This window comes from Copadichromis virginalis, linkage group LG6 (assembly GCF_057382275.1).
Source record: "Copadichromis virginalis isolate Kocher_CV1m ecotype Utaka linkage group LG6, C_Virginalis_male_GT1.1, whole genome shotgun sequence".
NCBI lineage: Eukaryota > Metazoa > Chordata > Actinopteri > Cichliformes > Cichlidae > Copadichromis > Copadichromis virginalis.
Genome location: NC_140623.1, coordinates 11334949 through 11346809, shown reverse-complemented (window position 1 = coordinate 11346809; position 11861 = coordinate 11334949). Strand labels below are relative to the sequence as shown.

Sequence of the window (11861 nt, the reverse complement as noted above, 5' to 3'; positions counted from 1 at the left end):
AGATAATGGATGAATGGAGAGTTTAATTCTCGCTTTCTGGCCTTTTTCTTTTGCAAGCTTCCCAAAATAATGAACATTTAAGTAATTTAAGTAACATTTTGAATCAGTCTGATTCTGAAAACACCTTGAGCCTAGCCCCCTGAATAGGCTACAAAATTTCAATAAGATGCACAAATAACAGCTAATCTAATACTCTTTAGTAAAGGGTTCTGCAAGCTAATATATTCTGTCACTTGACTCTGCTCTGCTCTAGCATTTTGTGCGTTTGTATGGTTTAGAAAGATGTGTCTTTCTCATGAATAACTGTGTGTGAACTGAATGTTCCCCATGGAATAAAGTTCATCTTGTTATCTGAAAGTGTGAATAAGGTGTTCTTCAAAGAGTTTTCATCTCTACATTGTCATTGGATCTGAGACCGGCCCGAAGCTTTCAGCTGAAAGCTAGAAGTTTCCTCCAAACAGACAGAAGAGCAAAACTTGTCTTGGAAAGTCCTGGAATGAAGGACAGAAGTCTTTCTGCAGCAGTAGCAATATAGCCGTGCTTATTGTAAGAACAGACAAAATCAGGCTTTAAAACTGAAAACTTATTTAAACTGTGTAAAGATTTAGTAGATTTAGGTGTATTTATTAGGGTTTTTTTTTTTGCCATACGCTACATTTTTTGCTTTTACTCTTGTCAGAGAAGAATGACATTATACAGGGCAAATGCTTTACCCCCCAACCCCCTCTCCCCCAATCACTTGGGTTGAAAGAGATGAGTAAACACACTGATTTATATCCAGATCACTTTAACCTGGCACCACTCCCGGTCGCATGTAGATAAAGAAGACAAGGCTGACTGGATACTGAATCTCTTTATTATTCCTCTGGGAAACACACTAACAACAGCTGAGAGGCAACATTAAAAGGTTTGTGTACGTCACTCTTTACTCACATTTTCTCTTCACATGCCAGATGGAGACTCCTGTGATTCATGAATGCATTACAAGGTCAAATTAGCAGGAGAGCAGGTGAAGGAATATGAGCCTTTATCAAGGCTATGTTCTACTTAATACTGGTATTTTGCTTTTTTGGTATGTTTTTGCTTTAAATTGTACACTTTGCTAACGTTTCATTAAAAATCTTCTTCCATTTTCTTTTCTCCCCCTCATGCATTCACCTCTCCTCATTCTTTATCACTCTCTTTTCAGTAGGATGATGTGGCGTATACGCCGGCGCTCCAGGACAATCTGTCTGTCCTTGGCCTTCGTCACCATTTTCATTCACCTCCTCCTGGCTCTTGTTTCATTTTCCATTTACCACCAGCCTTGTGACACCCCACTGCCACCCAGGACACACATTCCAAGAGACCTGGCACACACCAACTACACCTCTGTGGTGATCAGAGGTCCAGCTGAGCTACCAACTGATAATATACAAACAGATTCTTCCCATAAAGATGGAAAGAAGATGGTTAAGAGTCATGTACGACCACTTTCTGACAAAGGAGGCAAAAATGCCTCAATTGAGTCAGACTTGCTAAAGCTGGAGGCATTGTTTGGTCACCCACTTTACAACATGCCCAGCCCTCCTGTCCCTGAAGAGGACTGGCTGCTGAGGGTGAAACCAAAAGTCAAGGCGAGTGAGAGGAGCTCCCAGAGGTGGTCAGTATGATGCACTTAATATGCAAAGACCGTATGCTTGTGACTCATGCTTCCTTTGACAGCATCACTCCTCAACACCACAGTCAAACAGTACTTTAGCTTTCTAAAACCACTTTCCTTCACCAATCTTTGCTTTGGATATTTTGCTTTAGCACCTTTCAGTTCATATTCAGCTCAGTTTTGCTTTGTTACTGAAACGTCTCATACAGTTAAATTCATAATTTGCTGGATAAAGATGCAGTTTTTGTAGTTCTTGGTCTGCACACCATCCCAGCGGAGTTTAAGTCAAACTAATACATGATTGAAGGGCAGAATTTCAGCTGTGTTTCCTTCCTTGAGTTGCATGGGAATAATTCTGTCATCGTGCAGGTCTTTTGGTCACAATGAACTAACCAAGGGATTCTTTTCTTTTTAAGAATGTGCCAGATTGTTGACTGACCCCTTAATTCTTTAATAGATGTATCTATTGTTTCAGCATAATGATATACTCCTCCTTGGGCCTCATATTTGAACTCCAAAAAGCTATGAATTGAATCAGATGTTAATTCTACTCCATTTGTCATGAAATAATAAGAGAACAGGCCTCATCTGGCCATATATTGCTTTTCAGTCAATCATATGCATAAAAATGGCCTTTGTATAAAAATCTGTCCGTAATTCCTAAAGAGTTCATGCACAGTTTAAAAAAAAAACAAAAGATAGAAAAAAAGAATTAAAGCAGAGAGTGTGCAGTTCAGTCAAATACTAACTGTTTAATTGAAAATCCACTGGGGTGTATGGAAGCAGAAGTACAAAAAATGTATCTATGTCCTAAAAATTATGAGCCCAACTGTAAGTGCAACACTGTAAACTGTACAAACTGTTTCCACAGTAACTACAAGACATTAGATGAAGCAATAAAAAGCTCCAACCTAATCACAGTATTTCTAATTTCACAGTATTCCACAGTAATTCTGGTTTTATTGCACCTCTTTGTATATTTCTCTGAAAACATGGTCGGTCAAGATTTTCACCAGATGGGTGAGACTGCAGGGAGCACACACAGTATCTTGTTGCTGCTGACAGTGTTGCTCCATGTATTCAGCTACTGTGGCCCATATTGATGTAGCCTAAGCAAAACTAAACATACAGTTTTCACAGGCACAACAAGAAATGTGAAGATGCTGTGCTGGCTTTGTGAAATACACTGAATATGCTGCGGTTGCTGCTGATCAAAGCGTTCCCAGCTGGCTCCTTTTACATTTGGCCTCGCTTCTGCGTGTTCTGTTGACATCTTTAAGCGTTCATTGCAACTATAGTAAAGCAACCAACGTGTCTAACAGCAGTTAATCTCCAAGTAATTCCTCTCCCCTTCGGTTGTCTTTTCCTGTGCATCTGTCTAACAGTGAGCAGACACTCCCACACACACAGACAGTGAAACAGCGAGCAGAGGAGAGCAGTGACACAGCCGAGGCTCTCAGCTAGATTAAAACTAAAACCTTAAAAAGTGCTCATCAGTTTGGTAAATAACACTGACTGAATGCTCCGTGCTCCACTTGTCCCTCCACTTGTAATGTAGTGTGGGAGGTCGCTCTCTCAGCCTCTTTGTGAACAGTGGTATGGATTGCAGTTCTCTAGTCATGAATGGTCATGACTGGATGAATGTGTGTCTAATTTTAAAATGCTTGGTTAAAGTAGAAGAGTGCTTTGTAGGTGCATTTCATTCACCAAATGCAATCATTATTCAGGGTGAGTACGAGCCAGGACGGCTATGAGGATGTTCACTGGAACAGCAGCAGTAGCAGCCACCCTCCGTGGCTGCGCTTTCACCTGGGCATCTCCCGCTGGCAGCTCTACCCCCATCATGACCCCAACATGGAGCCCCTGATGCAGCAGCTCGCCACCCATCGCATCGTCAGCACAGGTGTGATATTCAGATTCCGAGTTTTATGTTTTTCTTTTGGGCGATCTAGTAAACGCCTCTTTATAATGCTTTCCTTTTGCTGTTATTCAACAGTATCAATGTATGGTTACAGCAGAGCCTGATGCCACATGCTAATGATGATGTGCCACAGCTGAGGTGTCAGACAACCATGGGCTGGCTGTTTTCAGAGTAGTAAACTGAAGCATCTGAGTCAGTTTTTAGTTGAGATAAATAAATTGGTGTGTTAAAGACTGCACCCTGCTCATGAAATGACTTGAAAAGAAGTAGCTCCAGGACAACCAACATTAAAATTACGCTCAACCTGTAAAGGTTTGTGGGCTACAGGGAGGGTAAGAGCAGAATAAAGAGCAGGCTTGTTGTGAGTGTGTGACACCTGAGGTTTAGGGCCTGTCTTTCAATTTTAGATTCACTGTGAAGTTTCAGTGAAATGAAAGCCACTGTGAGGGACCTTGGGGGCACAGCAGAGGATGAGCAGGAATACTTGAACTACTGACCATGTAGCAAACTTAAAAATACACATTTCTTTATGTTTGAACTTCTACACTGATAATAAAGTTTGGGTGGGAGGGGACTGTCTGGATGGTCCACAAACACGACTTACTTGTCAAAAAGTGTAACAGTATATACTATCAGTCATTATGTGCAGTGCCGTGAAAGTGTTTGCCCCTTCCTGATTTCCTAGGTTTTTGCGCATTTGAGTGTTAGCCAAAGATAACCCGAGTAAATATAAAACGCAGATGATCCTCTGGACTTTGGGAAAATAGTCTGAAGAGACAAAAGATTAACCTTTTAGAAGGTTTGGGCCTTGTAGCATCTCCTGTAAAAGTAACACAGCAATTCATGAAAAGAACATCATACCAACAGTCAGCAGTGGTAGAGTGATGGTTTGTGGCTGCTTTGCTCCCTCAAAACAAAGACTATTTGCTGTAATTGATGGAAACATGAATTCTGCTCTCTGCCAGAAAATCCTGATAGTGAATGCCCGACTGTCAGTTCATGCCCTGATCTGAAACACACCAGCTTGTCTACTTTTGAATGGTTAAAAAACAAAATGAAGGTTTTGGAGTGGCCCAGTCAAAGTCCAGACTCAAATCTGGTGATTTGAACATTGAACGACTGGCGACCCATTGAACGACTGGCGACCTGTAGCCCTGACCCCCATCGTAAGCAAATGCTTCGAGAAGCTGGTCAGGGACTTCATCTGCTCTGCACTACCCGACTCACTGGACCCTCTACAGTTTGCATACCGCCACAACAGGTCCACTGATGATGCCATAGCCCTGACACTACACACTGCCCTGTCACACCTGGAGAAGAGAGACACGTATGTGAGGATGCTGTTTGTAGATTACAGCTCAGCATTCAATACCATCGTTCCCTCGAAGCTGGACAGGAAACTGCAGGATCTAGGACTGAGCAGCTCCCTCTGCAGCTGGATCCTTAGCTTCCTGTCTGACAGACGCCAGGTGGTCAGACTGGGCAGCATCACCTCATCCCCCATCACACTGAACACTGGTGCTCCACAGGGGTGTGTACTGAGCCCTCTCCTGTACTCACTCTACACCTACGACTGCACAGCCACTAACAGCTCCAACATCATTGTGAAGTTTGCGGACGACACTACAGTGGTGGGTCTTATCACCAACGGTGATGAGACGGCTTACAGGGAGGAGGTCAGCGCCCTGACCCACTGGTGTCAAGACAACCATCTCACCCTCAACGTCGCAAAGACAAAGGAGTTGATAGTGGACTTCCGGAGGTGCAGAGAAGTACACACCCCCATCACCATCAACGGCGCTGCTGTGGAGAGAGTGAGCAGCTTCCGGTTCCTTGGCGTACACCTGGCTGAGGATCTTACGTGGTCAGTACACACAAACAAAACAGTGAAGAAGGCCCAGCAGCGCCTCTTCTTTCTCAGGAGACTGAAAAGATTCGGCATAAGCCCCCGCATCCTCAGGACCTTCTATCACTGTGCCATTGAGAGCATCCTCACTGGATGCATCACCACCTGGTATGGCAACAGCACCGCCTACAACTGCAAAGCTCTCCAGCGAGTAGTGCGGTGCTCTGAACGGATAATTGGAGGTGAGCTTCCCTCCCTCCAAGACATCTACAGGAAGCGCTGCCTGAGGAAAGCGGGGAGGATCATCAAGGACTCCAGTCACCCCAGCCATAAACTGTTCAGACTGCCTCCATCAGGAAGGAGGTTCTGCAGCATCCGGTCCCGAACCAGCAGACTGAGAGACAGCTTCTTCCACCAGGCCATCAGACTGCTGAACACGTCATAGACACCTCAGCTTCACTACTGGAACTTCAACATTATGCACTCCACACTGTATATAAATGCCACTTGTTTTGCACATATTCAACTCTGTATATTTTATATATTTTATTATTATTATTATTATTATTATTTTATTTTATTTTTTTACTATTTAATTTGTAAAAATGTGTATACACACACACACACACACACACACACACACACACACACACGTAGGAAAATATTTAGTATACACATCCAGAAATGCATACACTATTATATATTGTACATATATTTATTAGTTTCAGGTTGGCCATTCTTATATTTTGCTCGTTTGTGTTGTTGTGTTTGCACATCTCTGTTGCTTGTGGGGCTCGCACACAAGAATTTCACTCGCATGTGCTGTGCCAGTGTGCCTGCACATGTGATGTGACAATAAAAAAAGTGATTTGATTTGATTTGATTTGATTTGGTGGAGATGATTTGACCTTAGGGGCTATGCATGCTTGAAAACCATCCAGTTTGGCTGAATTACAACAATTCTGCAAAGAAGAGTCAGAATTCCTCCACAGTGATGTGAAAGACTCATTGTCAATGATCAGAAACACTTAATTGCTGTTCTTTCTGCCAGTGGTGGCACAGTCAGTTTTTGGGTTTAGGGGCAATTAGTTTTTCCCACAGGGCAAGCAAAGGGTTTGGATAGCTTTTGTCCCTCAATAAATTAAACCATCATTTGAAAAATGCATTTTCTATTTATTTGGTTTGTCTCTGCATAATATTAAACATTTTTTTGATGATCTGAAAAGTGTGACAATGTGCAAAAGACTAAGAAAGAGAAAATACTTTTTCACAGCACCATCTGTCCATTGGTGCCATGAAGTTGGGATAAAATGTCATATCAAAATATATTCTATAGCTTCCTGTTATGATAGGTAACGGTGGTGTCAGTGATGGTGTCAAATATTAACATTTTTCTTGAAAAATGCTCTTGCTGTAAATAGATCCCTGTGTAACCTTATTCACCAGTCAGGCCTTGACGACTCCTTTCACCAAAATAAACTGAAGGACACTTAACAAGAAGAAACTCACCAATTGCAGTGAACTGAATCACACGTGCAGTACATGGCAAAATATATTGTAATACTAACATGTTAACATATTCAACGGTGCTCAAAGATAGTGAAGTGCAGTCTTGACCATCTCCAAGAAAACTATATTATCAGAGCTGCTCCAGTACATTCAGCAGCAATATCTCTCTAACATTTCCTAACATTACCCACCCAAAGCTAGAGGTCATACCAAACAGATATAGCGCAGGTAGAAAAACTCTGAGTGTTGACGTTAGATGTGTTTCACTGATTGGATTCAGCAATTAATTTGTAGTAGGAACAAAATGTTATTTCAGCTTTGAAAGACAATATAGCCTTGGCTGAACAAGCAAGGCCATAAACACAGGCTGAGATGGGTTTTTTGTTACCTTGTTTGGCATGGCATGTGAATGAAACTTCATACAACCTTGTTAAAAGAAACCGTTGTTGAAAAGCACAAGGCCGCACGCTCCATGTGTGTAAATAATTGTAGAGATTCACAGAGATTCACTAAAACTACAGTAGTTTGTATCGTAGCACAGTTGCAAGCATAACTGTGAAAAGTACGTTTGTAAATTCAGTTCAGGATCACTTAAATTTAGATTTTTCAAAGTTCTTAGGATTGCTTTATAAAGTTTTTCCAGAGTAGCCTTCCAGAAAAAATGTGAGTAAAGGACAGATGTTCCTGTTAAAATGTTACTACATTAACTGTGGAAAAATGAGAATACGATTTTATCCATCCATCCATCCATCCAGCCATTTTCTTCCATTTATCCAGTTTAGGGTTGTGGGTGATGGAGCCTCTCCCAGTTGTCACACGGTGAGAGTCAGGCGACTTCCTGGACAAGTTGCCTGTCTGTTTCTATAAAATGCAGTCTTGTGAAAAACTAAGAATGATTCAGTAGCTTGTAGAACCACCTTTAGCAGCAATAACTTGAATAACTGAATTTAGTCAGTCAGGTGAAGGCCTGCACATTGACTGGGTCATCGCAGCACCTCTTTTTCAGTCACTCTGTTCTAGATTTGCTGCTGTGCTTGGGATCAAGATCCTGTTGCGTGACCCAGTTTTAGTTGTCAGAACACACATTTGACCCTAAAATAATTGTTATATATTGTTAGTTCGCGATCAACACAATGATCTGGTGCTCCGAACTGTAACATTCAACCTGCTAACTGAGGCTTGTAGAGTCTGAGATGTAGCTCTTGGGTTTTTTGCAGTTTTCTGAGCATTACAGGGTCTCACCTGACCTGGGTTGAATTTTCTGGGACGTCCATTCCTGAGACGATTGTGTTAACACACACCTGAAAACTTCTGCTTTAACAGAGGCGGTCGCATTAATGCTGTGCATTTAATTATCAGTGCCTGGCTGCTACTTACCCTCTTGACTGTGGAAGCAGTAATAGTGTGCTTAGGTTTTTACAGCACTGCATAGACACATGACCTTATAATGCTGTTTGTGGTATACATTGTCTTTGTGAAGTGCCAATATGTGTGAGAAACACATTGTGTGGACATTTAGGTGTTTATCCTCAGATTGATAGAAATGTGCTATTTGCATGATGACACACATTTGCTCTTTTTCCAAAGTCTTTCTAGGAAATAAAGTCTCTGCTATCACAATTTATGTGTGTGTGTGTGTGCGTGTGTGTGTGTGTGTGTGTGTGTGTGTGTGTGTGTGTGTGTGTGTGTGTCTGTGCGCGTGCATGTGTGTATGTGCTTTTTCCTGAACAATGGCCAGTGTATTGTCACAGCGTGGCGTATTATTTGTGTGTTTGTGAGTGTGTATGCACTTTGTTGCTATGGTAACACCCTCTGTATTGTGTTCCAGTGCAGAAATCTGGGGGTACTCAGTTGAAGCTGGTGATGTCATTTCCCAGCTATGGACAAGCCATGTTCAAGCCCATGAAGTAAGCTGCTAATGGCAAATCCCTACACAGTCATCATAGCGCTCAGTGTGTATAAGACTCCTTTATGGCCTCTTGAAACAAGAACAATAAGTGGAGATGGGAAACATGGATGTCTAAGTCGTCAGACAGCTGTATTGTTTGAGTGAATAGTAGAAAAAATGTGTCTCAAACTCCTACTGTCTGTGTGCACTTGTTCAAATCTAGTGAGTCAATAAATAGACTCTTTCTGATGTGCATTTTTATCTTTACTGACAGGCAGGAGAGAGATGAAGAAACCAACTACAACCTGTACTATTTCTCTGACTTTGAGCGGCACAATGCAGAAATTGCAGCTTTTCATCTGGATAGGTATCAAGTCAAAAAGCAACACACTATTACAGAGAGCACCACAAGGGAAACGGTGGACAAAATAGCCACATAAAAAAAATGCAAGTTATGTAACACTATTATAGTTTCTTATCTCTTCTCTTCTCAGCCTTTTTTTGGGGGTCTTTTATCTCTGCACTTAATCCTGTCCTCATCTCACACTTTGTTTCACACTCTCTGCAGGATTTTGGGTTACAGGAGAATCCCCCCTGTGGCTGGGAGGCTGGTGGATGTGGTCAAGGAGATCAAAGACGTCACTACTGACCGCAAGCTGGCACGAACCTTTTTTGCCTCCCCTGGTAACACTCCAGTACACCCTTTATTAATTCAGCAGGCTTTAAACGCCCTCATATGTCAACCTATTATAAATTCATTTTATTTTTCATATTTTCACATCACCAAAAACATTTTTCTGTCATTTTTTCCTGTTCACTTGCTTGCTTTTCTCCTTCTCTGTGCACCTCTGGCTCCCCCTAGTGGGAAATGAGTGCTTCTACGGCCAGTGCTCCTACTACTGCTCAACAGAGCACGCTGTGTGTGGCCGCCCCAGGGACCTGGAGGGCTCCTTGGCTGTCATGCTACCAGATCTCTCCCTGGCAAGGCGCAAGACCTGGAGATCTCCGTGGAGACGTTCCTACAGCCGAAGCAAGCTGGCAAAGTTAGTGGACGCCCTGGGCTGTCCAGCCATACAGAAAACAAATGTGCTCAGTGATAAAGGAAAGCTTACACCCTGCACTATATCAGTACAAAGTTATTAATATAGTGTTTACAAAAGTTTTAGCAGTGGCATAAATTTGATACACTTTGCCACCTAATTTGTTTTGTTTCTATGGTTTAGCAAATAGCAAACATAAGCATGTCATAACTCTAACTGTCATAACTGGCAAATAAATCAAAGATATGCAAAGAGTCAGCATTAAAGTGTCGACACTTGTGCTTCATAACTACTGCAGTTCCCCGTGGCAGGCTGGATATTAGCTCGTGAACCAAATCCTGTTTCCTTGGTGATTTCATTCCTGCCTGATCCGTGCACAGCAAAATCTCCAGTGTTAAATTAACACTAGTACTATACTAACACTGAGCAGTGCTGATTTTCTAACACTGGAAAATAACTCAAAATGTTAGAAATATTCCAGTGTTAGAAAATTTAGCACTGCTCGGTGTTAGCCATTGTAAATCTTCAGAACTGACTAGGTTACTTTTAAAAATATAACACTGTCAAAAGTGTTCATTTAACACTCAGATGAGTGGACACATATAGACACTCTCTAGTGTTAATTTGACAGGCGAGATGTTGCTGTGTGCGTGAAGCTGGTGATGGTTTGTTGGCTGATTGCTGACTATTTGCATTCATTTGGTTTATTCGTCAATCAAAGTCGTTGAAAAATACGAGAAGCCCATGAGTAACTATTTGTATTCGGTTTGTAAAATTCACAATACATATCATAGCGTGCTTTTAGCACCTCCTGGCCAACACGCACAACTGCACACTGATCTCTGGACTGCTTCTTTGCCAGCTGCTCTTCATACTCATCTTCCCACCCTCCGGTCCCACCACTACTGCATAAATAAGAGAGGCAAAATCAGAGGCTGTGAAACAGCTGTGCCAGCCAGCCTCTCCTGGCACTGCCCCCTGAAACCTCTGCTCCACCTCTCCCCCTGCAGCTGAGCTACAATCATACCCCATTACTGTAATGTTTACCAAGTGATGCAGGATTTAGTATCCCAGCATCTTCTAAGCTCCCACCCCATGTAGTCTGCTGTTCTTGTCATACTGTCTCCTGAAACAGAACTGCTAACCTGTAGGTTTACTTACCTAAAGTATATGTTCCTCACAAATATCTAACTGCTGTTTAGTCTTATGTATCCTGTAAAAACAGAATAGAAATCCTACATTTAGAAACTACCTGCAGTTCCCAGATAGCTGTCCTCATATTTCCTACACTTGACCCTTCTGTATAAGTAGGCTGTGAACTTAATGTTCATTTCTTTAACAGAAACTCATAAAACTTTGATTAATTACGCTGTACATCATGGGTTATAGTTAACATGATTTAGTTTTCTGCTGGAGGTGATCATTCAATCCATTTGAATAATGAGCTGTGGCTCATTTGAATGCTAATAAAAAGCTGGATGTTCCTGCTCTATTTTATCTTACAAAGAACGTGGTTTTCAGGTGGGAGACAGAACCCGAGTACTGCTCCACGGTGAAAAAGACACCGCCATACGACAAGGGCACACGACTGGTGGACTTCATAGACATGGTCATACTGGACTTCTTGATGAGTACGTTTTTGTCTGTTGCATTGTCCAGATTGGATTTTTAAAGGATGAATTTCTGTTACAGATGACCCAGCAAACAAGGGAGCCTTCAGGGAATGTTCCCTAAAGGTTCCCTGAGCAGGCAATTTGACATCTAATAGGAGAGGAAAAAAAAAAACTTCTTGCCATGTGGTGGAAAAGTGAAGTCATCAGTAATATTTCAAATACGCTATATTCCACCTGTGATTTTATTTTCCCAATTATAATAAAAATATCTATTAGAGATTGGGGTTTAGGCCTATTTTCTGAGTATGAAAAGATGCTGTTTATAACATTGATTATATTACATTAAATATAACTTTTATAAGACACTTAATAAGCGCTCTGCCACCTAAAAACATCCAAAAA

The 11861-nt window shown here is 41.8% G+C and overlaps 1 protein-coding gene across 1 annotated transcript in view; it reads left to right on the top strand.

Moving 5' to 3' along the window:
• Positions 1 to 1193: 1193 nt before the first annotated feature.
• The window catches only part of fam20cl (family with sequence similarity 20 member C, like), a 36745-nt gene continuing 26077 nt past the window's right edge, over positions 1194 to 11861 (top strand). Inside the window, exons 1-7 of the mRNA XM_085458620.1 lie at positions 1194 to 1642; positions 3370 to 3545; positions 8747 to 8825; positions 9081 to 9173; positions 9375 to 9490; positions 9669 to 9849; positions 11368 to 11477. Of these exons, the coding sequence (XP_085314746.1) occupies positions 1194 to 1642; positions 3370 to 3545; positions 8747 to 8825; positions 9081 to 9173; positions 9375 to 9490; positions 9669 to 9849; positions 11368 to 11477 (1204 nt within the window). The remainder of the gene's footprint in view (positions 1643 to 3369; positions 3546 to 8746; positions 8826 to 9080; positions 9174 to 9374; positions 9491 to 9668; positions 9850 to 11367; positions 11478 to 11861) is intronic.